Source organism: Coffea arabica, chromosome 2e (assembly GCF_036785885.1).
Source record: "Coffea arabica cultivar ET-39 chromosome 2e, Coffea Arabica ET-39 HiFi, whole genome shotgun sequence".
Lineage (NCBI taxonomy): Eukaryota > Viridiplantae > Streptophyta > Magnoliopsida > Gentianales > Rubiaceae > Coffea > Coffea arabica.
In genome coordinates, this window is record NC_092313.1 from 23463676 (window position 1) to 23482091 (window position 18416).

At 36.0% G+C, this 18416-nt stretch overlaps 2 protein-coding genes across 3 annotated transcripts; one reads left to right on the plus strand and one right to left on the minus strand.

Moving 5' to 3' along the window:
* The first annotated feature begins 6098 nt into the window (after nt 1-6098).
* On the plus strand, nt 6099-12422 carry LOC113732015 (uncharacterized). 2 transcript variants are annotated; one of them, XM_027257598.2, is made up of 9 exons: nt 6099-6765; nt 8339-8448; nt 8967-9035; nt 9162-9277; nt 9401-9455; nt 10380-10500; nt 11057-11083; nt 11232-11326; nt 11822-12422. In XM_027257598.2, the coding sequence occupies exons 1-9, from the start codon at nt 6672-6674 to the stop codon at nt 11921-11923; spliced, it is 789 nt and encodes a 262-aa protein (XP_027113399.1). In that variant the 5' UTR covers nt 6099-6671; the 3' UTR covers nt 11924-12422. The 2 variants fall into 2 exon arrangements, with proteins under 2 accessions (XP_027113399.1, XP_027113398.1); XM_027257597.2 differs by having other exon boundaries at nt 6101-6765; nt 11036-11083.
* Nucleotides 12423-14313: 1891 nt separating this feature from the next.
* On the minus strand, nt 14314-16447 carry LOC113732016 (nucleoside diphosphate kinase B). Its single transcript, XM_027257599.2, has 4 exons — nt 16222-16447; nt 15777-15825; nt 15284-15515; nt 14314-14638 (listed from the first exon to the last, which is right to left on the minus strand). The coding sequence occupies exons 1-4, from the start codon at nt 16270-16272 to the stop codon at nt 14524-14526; spliced, it is 447 nt and encodes a 148-aa protein (XP_027113400.1). The 5' UTR covers nt 16273-16447; the 3' UTR covers nt 14314-14523.
* Between the last annotated feature and the right edge of the window lie 1969 nt (nt 16448-18416).

The window sequence follows — 18416 nt, forward strand, 5'->3', positions numbered from 1 at the left end:
ATTTTCATAACTATTCATCCTTCCATTTCTTTTCTTTTCTTTCCTATTTAAAACTAACAAATGAAGCAAAAGTAAACTTTCTCTTCTTTCCCTTTCTTTTCTATCCAAATCTTCCACTCCCAAACGAATCCTTAGGCTAGATAGCGCTTATCATAGAAGTTGATCGTTTATAACGTAGTGTGCTACTTAACAATGCATTAGATGCTCTAGAAAGCACAAGTTGACGTTTTGCAACCCCCCTATTCCCTGGGGGGAAAATAAATTAAGGATCTGGAATGCTGGTATTAATCTTCTTTCTCTTTTTTGATTTTTTGATGGGAAAATGTGTTTGGATAGGAGATTATTTGCAATAATTACTGTAACACTTTTTGTGATATGTGTATGTGAGATAAAAAAATAATTGGGAAGATAAAAAGATGTGTTGGAAATTGTATTTGTGATGTAAGCAAATAAATTTTGATCATTATTTGGCTATCCAAACACACTCACTGTACTATCTTACTTAATAATGGCACTATTTTTTACCACATAAATGAGATAAAAGACAACTATTTGCCTGAAGTTTAAACTATTTCCTTAGCACTCTTTTGATCTCTCAATAATGTATTATTGCAAATAAGCCATGAACAAAAAAGTATTACATTTAAGGATTTTGATCAAATCGCCGGAAGGGTTGAAAGTATACAAATTCAATGGTTCGGCATCTATTCTGAGCTTTAATTTAAATTAGTGGTCAAAACTTGATAATAAAAATAGTTTAAAGAAAACCTATATACTTTACTATTAAGAAATTATTGTATTTGATCAATTTTACATCTCGTTCTGTTAGCACTAACGGCTAAATTTGATGAAAATATTTAAACGTGACTTTTTTTTGGTTGAGGGGTTTGCTTGGAACAATATATTATTGAGGGACTAAAAGAGAGCAATGGAAATAGTCTAAGGGCAGGACGGATAGTTTCCTCATAAGATAAAGGTACCACTGTTATCTTCCATAGAATTTACAATTATAATTTTTTATTATAAACTTGTAATTAAAATAAATAATAGGGACATGTTCGTCCTTTTATACGAGTTAAAAAAAAAGTAAAAAATAAAACCATTAATAACTAAGGAAGTACGATTAACATTTCAGTTCCTGACGAGCACTAAATGAGTAATCCTCAAATTTGATTTGACTAGCAGCATATTACTCCATAGTTGCATATGGTCGTCGTCTAGCTAGCTGCATTACGTTACAGTATACCCCATATTGGACAACAAAATGCTATGCACATGAAAGTCGTAAAACACACAGAATTTCATTGTTCTGGGTGCTTTATTATATAGTACTAGTTATATTTGGGGAAAGGGATGTATCGGACCTTCTTTCATGCTATTAACTTCTCTCTTTCTCCATAAAGAAAGCCCCTTTAAAAGGCATGTAGGAATACTTCATATTCATGCAGATGCATGTTGCAGTGGGAAGAGTTTCCTCGTAAGCAAAGCAAACCCCAGCCCTGTTAAGTGTTATGATCATGAACCATTAATAGGAGTAGAATTTAGTAAGTTTGGAGAGCGAGCCATGCGCGTAGGCCATGACAATTATGAGTATAAAGGTGTGTTCCTCAATGCTCATCATTCATGTAACCACAAGCAAAGTACAAAATCGATGTTTGTTGAATGGGGTCAGGACTTAAATGAACTCTTACCATCATGCCATGGTCCACGTTTGCCAACATCCCATGTGACCCATTTTTTGCCCATCTTTTCCAAGAGGGGTTTGATGTCCTCGCGATTGACTAATGCCTGCTTATTTATGCTTTCTGATTTCTCATCAGAAAAGCTTTGGCAGTTCATCTTGAGAGAGCAATGCATTATTTAGGTTTCAGTCGCTTTTTTCACTTGATCTGACGGCAAAGCTAGGACGTTCTAATGTTGAAATTCAGGCTTGATACAAGTCATTTCATTTCATGGTTGTAACCGGTTCACTTTCCCCCTATTATTGCCTTTAGTCTTTAACCAAGCTTCTTGATCTCTTGTAATACTAAAGTAATAGCAATATGTTTTGGAGAATGGTGATCAGTGGCTAATGATTCAGCGCATAGTCCTCCATTTGAGGATTATGACCCAAAAGAAAGGGGGAAAAAAAAGAGGAGTACCTGAGAGGATAATCTATTTTTTTGGCTTGGACCTTGGTGTCATGCACCTAGATTTTTTCGTTTTGTTTTTTTTTTCATGCTTTCATGCACCTAGATTTGGTTTCCGAGAACATCTAGATTCAAAACATAGACCAATAATGCAACCTATATGTTGGTGACCTTCGCGATCACATTGCTTTCGCTCGCTACTTGTAGTCTTACTATTGGGGATTGTCTTTATATTACAAGAAAACTCCTTCCGTTTTATTTATATTACAAGAAAACTCCTTCCATTTTATTGAAAGTATAATACTTTTCATTTTGGTATGTCTTAAAATGTTGTCGTCCTATCAAAGTCAATGTTATTTGATCTTTTTTTTTAATATTATCTCTACCTTTATCTATATTTTATAATAAATTCAAATTTTTGAAGGTAATTTTGAAAATTACTAATATTACCATCAAATCACTATTTTTAAAAAGTTAGAATCCCGAAATGCAACAAAGAATTTAGAATGGAGGGAGTGTTATTTACTAACATCACGTAGATTTTCTATCATAATACAAGATATGATAAAAACAGGGCTTGTGCTTAATACGAATACGAATTGACACAAGCCACACTATACCCTTAATATTGTGATAATCCAAGCACAAAACTAAGGATGTGTTTGATAAAATTGAAATCTGAAATCTGAATATATTAAATTATTGAACTGTTAAGTACTAAATTTGACACATTTGATTATATATCGCATTAAGTGATAAGTAAACAGCTTATCACTTATTTTTTTTAGAGCAAATTTTGTCTAGAAAATTCAGTACCATTTAATTAATGCAAATGTTCAATTTCAGTTATTAAACGCATCGGAGCATATTAAAATTTGAATTCATTAAGTTTAAGTGTTAAGTGAGATTATCAAACAAGCCTTAGCTAGTAAATTGAAAGATGGATTCCTAGGGCTTGCGCTAGCAGATAGGATTGAAATGTGGTTCAAATTTTGATTCCTTTTTTTTTTCCTTTAAACTGAGCAATGTCCGATTCTTGTTGATTATAAATCTTATACTTTTGTAATATTGGTTATTGTCTACCTGTGCATTTGCCTAAGTTAAGAGTCGACTAATTCACCCCAAGCTTGGTTAATATAATTTGAGGAATCTCGAATTTGACAAAGGAAGGAGGGTATAATAGGCTTGCCTTCCCACATTATCGATGATGAAAGAAATTTGAAACAAGAACTAGAATTAACCAATTCAAGATTATTTATTTTTTGAACTTTTCCTTAATGATGTCTAATAAAACAGATAAATGATATAAAAACTATTTTTTGGCCCAGTAAAATGGGAAATGGGCAATTAGTGCAGCTCTTGCTAAAATTCCTGCTGAAGTGTACTTGAACTACAGTCCTCGTTACTATACCATTGCTTTGTGCGTGCTATTTCGGGCACAAGGAGAAAACTTCATTGGACGAGTCTTTGTCAACTAAATTACCATCTTAGTAACACTATCATACGTGTCCATTGGTATACCTGCATAGAGGAAAAGTACAACTCGCACATTTTGTGGACTATAAATTTCATGGTACGCGCACTCAAATTCTTACAAATTCGATTTTATTACTATGTCTATTTGTTTCAAGATCACTCTTTCATGACTATATAGAAAACGAGCTAAAGTAAGGCTCTGTTTGGATTTTTTATTTTTTGAAAAATAAGTTTTTCATATATAATATCACAGTAATATACAAACAAAAATAATTCAAAAATACCACATCCATACAATATATCAATAATAACTCCAAATATATAAACAAAAAAAATTAAAAAATGAAATCTACATCATCTTCTTCTTTTACCCACCACTGCCACCCTTATCCACCGCCACCATCCCATCCTTACTCTCCTCCTCCCTTCGCCTTCCCCTTTCCCTTTCGCGCCACACCCCACCTCTTCCCTTCCTCCCCAATTGGTCTCGACCAGATTGGAGAGGGGAGGGGGCGGGGTGTGGCTAGAAAGGGGAGGAGAGAAGAAATTGAGGAGAAGGAAAAGGGAGGGAGGAGGAAAGAAAGAGAGGATGGTGATGGTGGTGGGTAGTAGCAGTGGGTGGTAGTGTTAATTTTTAAAAAATACATATTTTAAAAATTTTTAAAAGTTTAAAAATACCCTAAAATATATCCTAATAACATCAACATTAAAAGTTTTTCACATATATTATTATAGTAAAATATTTCAAAAATACTTCCAAAAATAGCTAATCCAAATAGAGCCATATGAAAAAAAATTATAGAATTAGAGGTTTTGACGTATTTTAGTAAAGTTTATGGGACGTAACTAGAATATACTCAAAGATATGAGATAGAAGGATTAGAGGAAGGAGCATGTGAGAAGCCACACAAAGAAAGCTACTTTTTTAAGTTCCTCCCGCTTTTGAGCTCTTTTTCCTTTTGGTAGTTTGGCTTTGGCACACGCTTTATACTTTTCGGGCCAACGGATCAGATCCACTCACTAGCTACTCGTCCTAGAGTCTTAGCAAATTAACAACTAGTTAACTACTAATTACTAGTATATTATTAATATTGCTAAAAGGTGCTGAATATTAATATATATAAGTCGCATTTTGTTTGATAAACCAATTTGAACTAACAGTTCTTCCCCTTCAAATAAAGTTTTCCTTAAATATTGCATTTCAAGAAATCAAATTATTAGATGTGCATTTTATCAGCAAAGCAGTTTTAAACTTAATTGAAAAGTTTTTTAAATACTACATATTGAGATGTTCTGAGGGACATGTTCTTTTTTCTTTTCATATGAATATATTTTTCTGTAATTTTAAACCTTGTAACCATGATTCTAATACTTCTTAAGTATGAACACGTCCTTAACCACACAAACACTAACAAGTGATAAAAATTCGAACATATTTTTCATACATTAAGTAATAACATATAAGGTTCCTTCTAAATTTGATTTCAAACCTTAAGTAGGAGATAAGAGATGGGCCACTATTTAGTTGTTTCTAAAATTTTGAATTTTCTTTGCTAAAATTAATGGAGCTAGAAAACAATGCTAGATTTTTATACTATACTCGCCCTTCTAAATTGGACCAAAAAAAAAAAAACAAGAACCCTTCTATTTTGTGTGCTCAAAGGGTACAGGGTACAAGAAAAACATAACTCAAACGTAAATATACACAAATAATAGTTAAAACAAACAAATCTCGACCTTTTTCTTTTTCAAAATATCATTCGATAATTGTTTATGATTTGATCTGTCACAAAAAGTTAAAGGATCTGTCAAACGGGTACCCATTAAGATATGTCTCAGGTATCATATTTTTTTTTGAAACATAATATTAACGATTTGTCTAACAGGTGCCCAATTAAAATATATTTCAGAGTTATATTTTTAGAAATATAAGATTAATTAAGATAAATAAATAAATACAAGGGAGAAGAGGTAAGATTAAATAGGATAAATATATAAATGCAAGAAAGGATAATAATTATTAGTATGTATATGTGTGTGGTAAATTAGGTAAATACTAAGTATATTAACGAGTACTCTGAGGGTACCAGTTAAAAAAACTCAATATATAAATACAAAAAAGGTAATAATTATTAATATTTGTACATAAATGATATATTAGGCGAACATTAGATTTTTTTAATGCTTTGGGCACACATTAAAAAGAATCCAAAGTTAAAAACTACTAAATAGTTGTTTATTCTATTATTCACAAAAGCAGTTTATTGTATTAAAAAGTGGATTAGACTTGAAATCACATTGATTGATTAATTAATTAATTAAAATCCATTTGATTGACCCTAAAAATAACGGTCCCATGATCATCTCCCAAAATTCCCAATATTTAGCTCGCATAAAATAGTAAACTACACCCCTCCCTGCCCCATGCCGTGGGCCCCCCCACCCCTCACTCTCCCTTTCTTAACCAACAGTTACACACTAACGCCATTCCCTCTCTCACACACTCACGCACCAAAACTACTACCCACTCACCACGCAGAGAAACTATAGTTAACATCAACCTTCCTCAACGCACGCAGCTATACTCCCACACCAATCTGTGTGTGTATGTATATATACATATATATATGTACTCGCCAGCCTATGCATACAAGTAATTTTTCTATAAATATAGACATCACTGTTACGAACAAGCACACACCTGCGCGCACAAAGAAACAGATAGAAAGAGATAGATAAGAGAGAGAGAGGAGAGTGGAGGAAATTCTGCGCATTTGCTTTAATGGAGTTGAAGTAAGCGTAAATAAAGAGGCGGTGACGGTGGCGTTGGCGGATCTTAAACCCTAGCGGAAACGAAATTGCTCGCCATTTTCGGCTGTTGAAACGGTTTTTTTACAGCACCGAATTCTCTAGATCTTTGGATTTTGGTGAATTGTTGACGGCGTTGAAGTTAGTTATAGTTTCTGTCGCCGGCGGAATTCGATAGAGCTGAGCATTTGTTAAAAGAGGCACAGATTTGCGGTGACGATGAGTTTTTTTGTGGTGAATTTTTTTCTTTGAGGAGAAATGGTGATGGATGATAGAGGAGGAGGATCGTTTGTAGCTGTGAGGAGGATTTCTCAAGGCCTTGAGCGAGGCAGCAACAACACTTGCCATTCTGGTATATTTCCTTTTCTTTTCGTTTTTCTTTTTTGAAATTTATGTCGTATACCGGTATACGTATAAAAATACGTATACATGTCGTGCTTATATACGTACAGCTGTGGTAATTAATTAAGTACCTTTTGTTGTTCACCTAACTTTTTCCTATATTACCATATGGTCGTTATTTTTGCTATCTTCTGATTATGTATGTGCATGTATGAGTTGCTTCGATTGATGTTAGGAGTAGGAGTAAAATCTAGAAGTTTGGATCTGTCAAATTGAAATTTAGATTTGTTGATGCCTACTTGCATTGACACTTGTGGTGAGTTTCTGCAGCTACTTGCAGTTTATGTACTATTTGTTTAATCCGATTACCGTTATTTTTTAGTTCTTTACATTTTGAAGGAGTTTACTGACATTTGGACTCTTTTAGTACTCCCAGTTGATAGTCAAGTTCCAACCAGAAAAAATAATTTGACTGCCAAGTTCAATAGTAAATAGCACAACTAAATGTACTGTATGGTGATACATTATTAGTACATTGTTGTGCAGAAATTATGTTAATGTGGGAAGGCATTTAGCTGATTCACAGTTATGTCTCAGTAGCTTGATGTGTAGGTGGATTCACATTGTTCCTGATTAACAATTTCAAGTTTGTGTTGTGGCATTCACAAAATGAGTCGGATTGCAATCTTGATGTATTATCTGGAAAATGATCAACCGCTTAATGTATGTCTTGAGGAATATGGTTCTTAGATGATTGCTTGTTGGCTTTTTTCATGCTCATATTGTATGACATAGGTTTGCATTGGGATCTTATCTGAGGTGCATGCAGATCTTCTGTGGGATTTCAGTCCCAATTGTGGTACCATTAACAGGAAAATTTTCTTATTTTTCTGGGAAAATAGGGTCAAGGAAATAGTTTTCTCTAAAGATTTTCTTACTGCAAAGGTGGTTGGCATACCAAATATTTTTCTTGCCACTGTAATGCAGTAAAATTTGTTGGGGCTTTCCTGGCTTCATTGCTGTCTCTGTGTGTGTGTGTGTGTGTGTCTCTCTCTCCCTCTGGGTTGGTTGTCTTGCATTTTGTAGAACATGTCAAAGAATTTTAAAGGGTATAGTGCAACTTGAATATGTTTTATTGCAGATGGTCAATCAGACTTCTGCCCCTGAACACTGTATTCAACTTGCTGTCTGCATTTATCTGTCTTTATGCTAAGCTCATGAATAATCCTTAGTTCTTCCAATGAAAGTGTTTCAGATTGCATTAACTTTTAGGCAATTTAAGTACGTTGCATGTCAGTTTGTCTAATTACTATTGCAACATTTATTCCTTGGTCAATTACATAGCACTGTCAGCTGTCCCCACTGCTTGTAGGGACAATCATTCTCAAGATATGACCATGAAGAAACTGATTTTGAAATATAGTGGCATCGTGTCTTTCTTTGGATTGAGTTATCTTTTAGTTAAACTTCGCTTTGTTTTTTACATGCAAATTGTTCTTGGTAGTTGCTGTTCTGTGAAATTCTAGAAAGTGTGAAGCATTCAAATCTGGATTTGTTTGTCCAACCGTTTTGTTTTGTCGCAGCGGAGGTTGTCGCAGGATCTGCAGCATGGCTTGGAAGAGGTCTTTCTTGTGTTTGTGCTCAGAGAAGAGAAAGTGATGCTCGCCCATCATTTGATCTGACACCTGCTCAGGTAATAACATCGTGGATTAAATAGTCTGACGTTCAGGCATTACTTTTTTGGTCTCCGAAGGACAAAGAAATTGCAACGTTGCACGCATTGTTTGTTCTTATGTTTAACTAGACGGTGAATAACTAAACCATCTTCTCATCTCGTTATCATGTTTGTTGGACCTTTTGCTCCTCACATGCTGTTATAGGTTGTCTCTTAATGTGCGTCAGCCAGCTGTCCATTTGTTGCTCCTTTTTTGGGTGGCAGGAGGGAGGGGGATTCTTCCAAAGTTGCAGATTTATATGGTGGAACTGTATGTAGGGGTGTTTTTTCTTGGCTGCATAACTTGATTAAGTGACATCTGTGTCTTTATCTACTAGATGCTTTATGTATCTGTGTGTGCCCAAAAATATGAAAGTCTACATAAGAGCTAAAAATGTGATTCCTTGATTATCTAATATTTGCTTGTGAAAGTATGTCAGCAATGTTTTAGCATCATTTTTAATATCTCAATGTTTTGTGCACTGTTGGTTTGATAGGAGGAATGCTTGCAAAGGCTGCAGAACCGTATAGATGTTCCATATGACAGCTCAAATGTTGAGCATCAGGTGCACTTTATGGTTTAGGAGATTCAATACTTCAGGCCTGTTTCACTATTTTGTATACGAATTGTATGTTCCTGATAGTTCTTGTATCGTTTCATTATCTCAAACAACATTGATTTCTTGTCACAGGAAGCTTTACGTGCTTTGTGGTATGCTGCCTTTCCAGGGGAACAACTGCATGGTTTAATATCTGAACAGTGGAAGGAAATGGGTTGGCAAGGAAAAGATCCATCCACAGACTTTAGGTAATTCTCCTACATTTTTAGGATTGATGTTTTAAGCTAGTGCCCATAATTCTATCATTTTTCTTTTCTACCTCATTCTTTTCTATATTATCCTTACATTTAATCTTTGACTTTCTTTGTCAGAGGTGGTGGATTCATATCCCTAGAGAACTTGTTGTACTTCGCCAGGAACTTCCCTGTATGCTCGCTCTCTCTCCTTGACTATTACTATCCTGATGAATCATTTGGTTTAAACCTTCTTAAGCCATTGCCGTAAAATTTTAAAAATTGATTTAATGAATATTTCTAGTTATATGAGAAGAATTAGCAAAACCATTTGCAGCCATACTGCTTGGTCCTCATTCAGAAGCATAAAAAGCAATATCAGTCCATGCTGGCAAATATCTACAACATGAGAATGTGTTATTTCATCCTTGATTAATCTAAAAATTTTGATGGATAGGATTATATAGGGTCTTTAAGGTGTCATTTCCTTGGAAACAGATACTGAATAGCAAATGTTATCCCTCCTGCTATTGTGTTGAATAATTTGGTATTCTTAAACACATGGATGTTCTTTGACACCACTCTACTTGGATCAGCTTCTGTTTACTGGTAAAAACAATTAGTTCTTGTTTCTTCCTGTAGTCAATGATGGGCTCAAGTGCCTTCTTTCTGTGGTTTTCTTTATTGTTTGTGGTTTCCTTTTTTGAATGTGCAAATAAGTTCACTTAGTATGTTTAACTTTTGCCTGTTTCAAGTGGGAATATGTACTTGGTGATGTGACCATGACATTTCATGGGACTTTGCTTTTCACTGGTTGATGTGCAATACTTGGTGGGGGTGTCATGTTCTTGATACCCATACTAAAGTGATTACATCTCTTTACCGACTTAGCTTGGCTGTAAAATAGATGTTTACTTCAGATATCTAGTGGTATCTCAGACTACTTAAAGAGTGATGGGGGCTGTTTTTGGAGAGAGTGACAGTTTCTCTTTAAGATTCTGTACAGGTATCTAGCTGGATTTGAGCCGCTTCCCTTATATACTTAGATGTGCTTGGAGAAGTCTCAATCTGGTTTTTGATTGGTTACTCATAATACTGAATGCCTGGCTTTCTGCAGAAATCCTTCCAGGATCTTCTTTGCAAGCAAGAAGGTGACCGGGCTATGTGGGAGTACCCGTTTGCTGTTGCTGGAGTGAACATCACATTCATGCTGATTCAGATGTTGGATCTTGAAGCAGGTTTGCAAATTGTTGTCATTGCCTGATTTTTGACATGTGGTGTTGCTCAGAGTGAAACCACTAGTGGGCTAATATTTTTGGTGTGCATGTGCATGGAACGATTGTCCTGAAGCTCTTTGGTTGAAACATTTCCACAATTAATGGCTTCGTTTCTTGTCCTGCATTTCGTGTGTGGTAGATGTTAATGTTTCCTATGGCATGATGATTTTATAAAGCTGAGACTAGCTTGCAAAGTTGCATGTTATGATTTTTCTTTTCCATGGTATTTCAAATTAAGCTTCCATGGCTGTGCAGTTGGGGTTCCCTCTCCCCACCCCACCCTCCCGGGTAGCCCATTTCTTTTTGTATTGTAGTAGTACAGATAAATATCATGAGGCATGCAGGGTATAATCTTTTTTAGTCACAAAGTTTCAAGCACCCATTCCTGAAATGTATTCTGAGTTGGAATAACTTCTGCATCAAGGCACACTTTCTGATTTTGATTTCTTAGCAGGCCTTCCTGTTTGTTAATTAAGTTTTTCGTGTTAATTCATAGTGAAACCACGAAATTTTGTAGGAGCAACCTTCTTGAAGTTTCTTGCAGGTAAGGCTACCATGCTCTGCTGATCAGTCAACCAATTCTTTTCCTTGCTATGTTTCTTTGCTAATGCTCTTCTAATTGATTGAAATTGTGGTTCCTACTAGAGGTTGGATCTCACCAATGTATACACTTTTTGTCTTTTGCATAGCAGAGAATGAATCAGCATTTGACCTCCTATATTGCATCACATTCAAGCTGATGGACAATCAATGGCTTGCCATGCATGCATCTTACATGGACTTCAATGTATGTATCTGCAAACATGAATAGTTTTGGTAATAGTGAACGTGTCTTATTAAAGTTATACTTCTCAGGAGTTGGTTTTAGCTTCATTGCTTGCTAGCTGAAAACTATCATGTGTAATATGTTTATGCTGTTTATCAATGGTGGTGGAGCTCTTAGTGTTTCTGGTTCCATGTTTATTCAGGAAAATTGTGGACTCATAGTCCATACACTCACCAGTCATATTTACTAAGATCAGAACCTCCAGTCTACCTCCTTGCCCACCACCTCCACCTCTTATAGTTGGTAAAATGAAAGCAGGCAAATGGATTTTAATAAAATGGAATACCTGAGGCAGTAATTTTGTAAATTTATTGCACTTATTATTATAGTAAGATTTTATCTGTAAGGTGTTTTTCTAGGAAATATTGCTAGTTTGAAGTATGTTTGGGTCGGCAAGTTTTGGATTACTTGTTCTGTAGTTCAGAATGCTTATTTCTCTTTCCATGTCTGATGCAGACTGTGATGAAAGCCACTCGTCGCCAGCTTGAAAATGAGCTTTTGCAGGAAGACATAACTCGTCTTGAAGACTTACCCTCGTACAGACTTCTTAATCGTTAGTGGTAGTATCTGTAACTTTCTGGGAAGAAATGGTTATAAAAATGGCTACCGTGCAAAAATGTTCGCAATCCATTGGTTATGGTTGCAGCATTCACAGGTTCTCCATTTTTTAGTTTGTGGCTTAGATTGTCTCTGTCCGTGATACATTTTTCTCCAGGATTACAGCATTCTTGGAGTTGCATAGTTGCTAATACGGTTTTATTTTGGGGGAAAGTACAAAAGAGATCGGGATTCAGATCCATGCTTCAGGTGTGGATTGAGTAACTAGAGCAACCATGTTGAAGTTTCAGACGCACAAGTATTGCATACTCTCAGATGTCTTTTCCAGCTTTCCCTATTGTCTGCAAGTACATAAGAGCTGTATTTGTTTTCTCGATTCTGTAAACATGCCTCTGTATTAACAATGTAGTGGTAGCCAGCGTGAAAAACCTGCAACTCCTGTTTTCGCTTAGTCCTCGTTCTCTTGGAGATCAATGAAATTTGGAGCATATTCATGTTATTCCGTTTGACTGGCATTTAATTTGACCCCGAATATCTTCTCCTACTATGCATGCAGGTGCCTGCGTGCAATTAACGCAATAAGATCCTGAGGTTATTGCGGGAGCCTTTTTGTCTTTATAGTAACATCTCATTTGTGAGTTGTGATATTCGTGTGAATTATATTGGCGTCCAACACACAGGAAGAGGTTTGAAAAGTTGTGTTTGTATCCGCCGCAAGCCTGTAATGGGGTAAATCCATCTTTGACCGTGGTGGAAATGGCACTACGGACTAAGCAGTAAGCTCCGACGAATCATTCTTCAAAGACACGGGCATCCCTCACCACCGTAGATTCTGCAACCCATCTCTGATAACAACCCCCTCACTGACTAAAAACGAGTCCCTGATCGTTGTAAAAACACTCCTGGGTACAGAGATTTAAACCCAGAACGGCGTCTGCGGCGCTGCTTTTCTCGCACCCAACGCCCACCTCGACCGCGATTTCCAAGCTTAAAAACCTGAATTACTTAGATGGCATTCGGGATTTTGTTGAAAAGTGCCAAGACCTGGCAGGACAAGAAATCAGAGCGGTGCATTTCGCATGTCCTCACCCTCTATGGGAAGGCTGGATGCTAAATGATGCAAGGAAATGCACGAAATGGGCCTCGAGAGAACTGTGAAAACACTCAACAGTTTGCTATGTGGCTTCTCTTCAGGCAAGGAGTTTAAGGAAATGAAGCAGATTTCTGTGTCATTCCGAGGTTTATGGAGTTTTTCCAGATTTGGATACGTATAATTGGATATTTGGATGTTCAAAGCGTGTTTAGAGTCCGGTGAGACAAGTTTTACTTATAAAATATTGGATGAGATTGATAGGGTAGGGTTAAGCCGGATGGGAGGACATTTTGCCGAATGCTTACTGGGTTTTTGAAGGTTAATGAGGCAAGGCAGATTATTGCAGAATTGAAGCAGAAGTTCTCGAGGAATTCTCCAAGTAGATTGAAGGGAGATTGACTGAGTGGAGAAGTCGAACATGGTGTGCTTTGGAATTGTAGTATGTTATGTTAGCATAGTTATGATCATAAATCTGTAAGCAGGCTATCCTTGTAGAGAACTTCACTTTCTGGGGAAGAAAATTATGATTTACGTGTTGAATTTTGTAGACTGCGAGATGATTATCTTAAGCTTGGTGGAGGTTGATAAATCTTTTAACCGCTATGGCTTCTAAAATTCCTGTTTGAGTTTAAGACAATGACAATCTGTCATTTTAAGTAAACTACGTCATTTTAAGACAATGACGCGAGCTCTCTTGCTTGTTTCTATGCTTTTTTTCTCGTCTTTCTGCAAGCAGTTACTATCGCTTTCATATTCTTCCTTGCCTGCCTCGTACTAACTGTAATTAGATACGTTCAAATTCCATTACCTAGGAGTTCCTGGCATCTGCAATCACTTCCTCAATGCATCCAATTACCAGTATTCCTGATGCGAAATCATTTTTGGTCGAGTACAATGGAACAGATCTAATTGAACTAGGCCATCTGTATCGACCCTTTTAACTACCTCGACCATAAGCAACCTGGATACTCGGGACCTTTTATGTCCCCATTCCACTGGAAAAAAATGGGTTAGGAACAAAGGTTTACCACTCTTATTTGACAATCCGATCTTGAACCCCTTGGGAATTCTCAGAAGACTGCTCTAGGTTTGCCATACAATAACAGGAGCTTAATTAAACTAGCTTCCCAGTGAAACATTTCACTGCATTGGTTTATCGGCCTTGTACGCGCAGGGCGCAATCATGAGAGAGCCAAGAGCACACGCTGTAAAATGTTCTTCGTGCGCGCCAGAAAGTTTTTAAGTATGAAAGAAGAGATAGGAAACCACAATCAACATAGCAAGGACCACAAGCCTATCTAAAAACCAGAACTCAATAGGAAAAGTAGCAAATGTCATGATAAATATCAAGATAATTCCACATAACCATAGCTAAAATCTGATCTCAGAGGCGTAACATCAAGCCTCCAAACTCAACTGAAGTCAAAACTTATAAATACCCTAATGCAAGGGATCATCACATATACGTTAAGCAAATAGGTTGAGAACCTCAGCATCAGATGACTCTTCACTCATAGATCCAAGGATGAAGGCTGCTCTGCCATTCTGCAATTCCTTCCGGAAACCACAGAGCAATTTCTTTCCTTGCACTCTCAACTCCATCACTTCCGTGAATAACATTCCTGAAACGACCAAGTTTATGCAGCACGCATCAATACAAGGATTTGCCACTATTATCTAAATTCTCGAGCAATTGATTGGTGAGAAAGGATAGGACCAAGTATCACTTAGAATACATAGCCAACAGATAGGACACTGTCAACCTCACGAGTGACACACTGTGATTCAACAATATGTGAATCTCTATCCAAAATTTAGTGTGGGACACATGCCAATAAAAAACAAATTACTTTCTTCTCAAGCTGCTAGCAGCCAAGAAGAAACAGTAATGTTGCCAGAGCAGCCAGAGGAACTTTCTCCAAAGCAGGGAAACCTCAGTCAGATGAGACATGACCCCCAAAACACCAAGAAAGACACATAGCAACGAGGCATTGTCTCTCATTCTTGCAGATAAACGCCATTCAAGTTTCTAGTCATCCTTGAACTAAAAAGGCAACACACTCAGAACAGATGCAGGAGGTCTTGACAGTTAAAACAAATCTGACAATTAGCACTGGACATCCAGAAAACTAACACAATTAATAATACAGAGCTTCAATAAAGAATCTCTTTAACATGCTAAAGATGAAAAAGTATGCTCTAGGAAGAGTACAATCTAACAACATAAGAGCTACATAAAACCAGAACTAGATAAGAAGCAATCATACCTGCCAATATCAATAGCGAAGTCGCCACGGATTGTTCCAGGAGCAGACTCTGCAGGGTTTGTTGCTCCAATGATCTTCCTGCCAGTTGTCACAACATTCTTACCCTCCCAAACCATAGCGACCACAGGGCCAGAAATGATGTACTCCACCAATCCATTAAAGAATGGCTTGGCAGACAAGTCAGCATAGTGCTTCTCAGCAAAGGGACGGTCCACAGTGATGAGCTTCAAGCCTTCATCATAATCCATAACAAAGCAAAGCAGATACATCAATCTAGGCCGTCAAGATGTAGAAACATAATTTGCAAAACTCCCAACAATCATCACCATCAGCAAATATATCAGGTAATATAATATACCATAATATCAACATATAAGCTGGAAAATTGCTTCATGCATAGGTGCCAGAATTTCCAAGAACACCATTTCAACAACAGAGACGGGTGCTTTTAAACCAAAAATAGATAAACAACACAAAAAGCTGCACTACTTACCTTTCAAGGTGAACCCTTTCTTCTCAAATCTGCCAATAATCTCGCCAACCTGAAACAGAGGATAAGGTAAAATGAACTCAGTAAACACCAGCAGTACACAAATTCCATATTCTGAGCATTTTCTGCATAAAAACCTAGATCAGCAGTATCTCTCAACAACTGTCATAAACCCAGCAAATTTTCAAGCCCAATTTCACTTTCCCAGCTGCAACAAACTAACTTCAGAGCCCCCACCCCCCCCCCCCCAACCCCGAAAATCCCATATGCTAAACAAAACCCACATAGGATTCACATGCAACAGATATTGAAAATCTTATCAAATTCTTGAGATTTTACAGCTTCCAAATATGGTTAAACAAACATAGGTTGGAAAGCAAGTTGAGCAACAAAAGATTAGCGGAGCAAAAATAACAGAAAAAAATGAAAATAAAAAGACGAAGCTAACCAGGCCTCTTTGAACGCCATCAGGCTTGATCATGATGAATGTCTGCTCCATTTTTGTTTTTGACTTTTTGTTTTCTTTGGGACTTTAGTGAGCAACAAAAAAATATGAGGACTGTGAACTAGGAAGCCACGAAGGTAAAGCAGGAGGAGTATTTATTTATACCCGAGAGACCAAACCCTAAAATCAATCGAATATTCCGTCTTGACACTCCCCATTTCCTTCACCTTGTGTGTGTGGAATTTAACAAGATCGTTTTATTATTTGATTAATTCCAATAAAATCCCGAGATTTATTGCTTGCACCTTCCCATGCGTTCTATATTGACAGCCAACCATCATAAATTGTACACTTTCGTGGGCAATCAGCAAATTAATTTTGTACCTCAAAATGAATAAAAATAACTGGACCTTTAAAATTAATATTAATGTTTCATGGATTAGTGTACTTCAAAATCATTATAAAACTCGGTCCGAAGAGAAATTCGGTAAAAGAGGTGGGTCAACAGATTATTGATTCAATTAGTGAGTGAGTTAACCAGTCGAATCACCGTTGTAACATCTTCTAAAAAATTTTGACGCAACAACCGGGTTCCTTACAAAATCATTCAGTTCTATCGAGTTGACCAGTTGAACCATTAGTTGACAAGTCAACGGGTTTAGTGTTCAAACGATCAAATTAGTAACCCAACTCGATTTCATGGCCGATTTTCCGATTGATCGATTGAACTGTCGTATCGGGTCGAATTTAATAACAATGTTTAAAACTAAAACATTTTAATTTGATACTTCAAAATAATTGTCTTGCTTGAACCATCAATCTTAACTTTTCCAATGGACCATTTAGATATACATCTTTTCCTGAAAAGCATTTATTCTGAGAAGTAGACATTCAAGAAAAGGGATAATTTCACAAACCTCCCCTGAGATTTATGACAATTTTACTTGGCTCCCCTTAGATTTTATAAATTACATTGACTTCCCTTGTCTTAATAAAATGACTATAATAACCTTCACTTAATAAATAATTCATAGTATAATGAAATGAGATTAAAAAAAAAAGAAAAAAAAACTGACTTGTTCGACTATCCTGTTTACAAGTTACAACCAACGACGATTCTTTTTCACTTACTGTTACTCTGTTTTCATCAATTAATCCCTTTCTCCCATAACTCGCTTTCAAATTACCACCAATCATTGTCTATAACTACAGCCAATCACACTACAAATGATTCCTCGAACTCTATTGTATATTCTTATTCCTTCTTTTTTTCTCTTTGAAATTGCCAATGACAAGTTTAATTGAGGGATTAGATTTGATAATTTCTATCAAATTCGATTTCATGATCAAACTAAAAGAATATGAAGAGACACACAATAATATTGGAACAAATAATGCAATCATTGCCCAAAAGAATAAGAGGGATTGACATTGGGAAATTTGTTAATTTGTCTATTATCCATCCAAAAAACTTTTTAAGATATTAATAAGTACATTTATATTTCTTTTTATACTTGACAATTGTTGATTGTGGTTTCGCTATGAAAATAGGGTTTCTTCTTTGTATTTAAGATGTTAACATGTTTGGACATTTATTGGTAGGTTAGATTATTTTGTTTTGAGAATGTGTGAGCATTGGGTTTGAAGTTTAAGATATAATTAGTTGTAAATAGAATTTTGGTTTTTGGCAAAATTCATTTCTTAAAGATCTCTATAGTTATAATGATGTCTTCCTTCTTTTAAACTTGATTAATCTTATCTATGCCTAAATATCCCCTAAGGATTTTCTTCAAGGCCATAATGTGGCTCGTATAGTAGGAGTTGAGTCACTTATATGGAACAAATCATGGCATCCTATATTGAAAATTATGCAAACACAAGAGTAGTTGATTGTGACTTTGACCATTTCATAGAACCATATGGTGAGAATATATTTAAAGAATGGAACGATTTTCAAAATTGAATGCATGCTTTGGGAGAATCAATTTTGTGACTATGATGATGGAATTGTTTGGGTTTAGAATTAAACTATTTGTTAGGCTAGTTTGTTAGTATAGTGGGTTTGGTTGAAATATGGAAGAAAACAATTGGCAAAATAATTTATATTAGATTAGCTTTTTGGGTTTATATTGTTATATAAATAGTAAAAATAAGGGAGGTAGGTATAATTTAATAAACTTAAGGAGAACTCTCTACAA

Coding starts and splice junctions, on each gene's coding strand:
- LOC113732015 (XM_027257597.2), top strand. CDS start 6,672: ATGGTGATGGATGATAGAGGAGGAGGATCGTTTGTAGCTGTGAGGAGG. Junction 6,766..8,338: donor CAACAACACTTGCCATTCTG/GTATATTTCCTT, acceptor GTTTTGTCGCAG/CGGAGGTTGTCGCAGGATCT. Junction 9,278..9,400: donor GATCCATCCACAGACTTTAG/GTAATTCTCCTA, acceptor TTTCTTTGTCAG/AGGTGGTGGATTCATATCCC.
- LOC113732016 (XM_027257599.2), bottom strand. CDS start 16,272: ATGGAGCAGACATTCATCATGATCAAGCCTGATGGCGTTCAAAGAGGC. Junction 15,826..16,221: donor ATGGCGTTCAAAGAGGCCTG/GTTAGCTTCGTC, acceptor CCTCTGTTTCAG/GTTGGCGAGATTATTGGCAG. Junction 15,516..15,776: donor GAAAGGGTTCACCTTGAAAG/GTAAGTAGTGCA, acceptor ATTATGATGAAG/GCTTGAAGCTCATCACTGTG.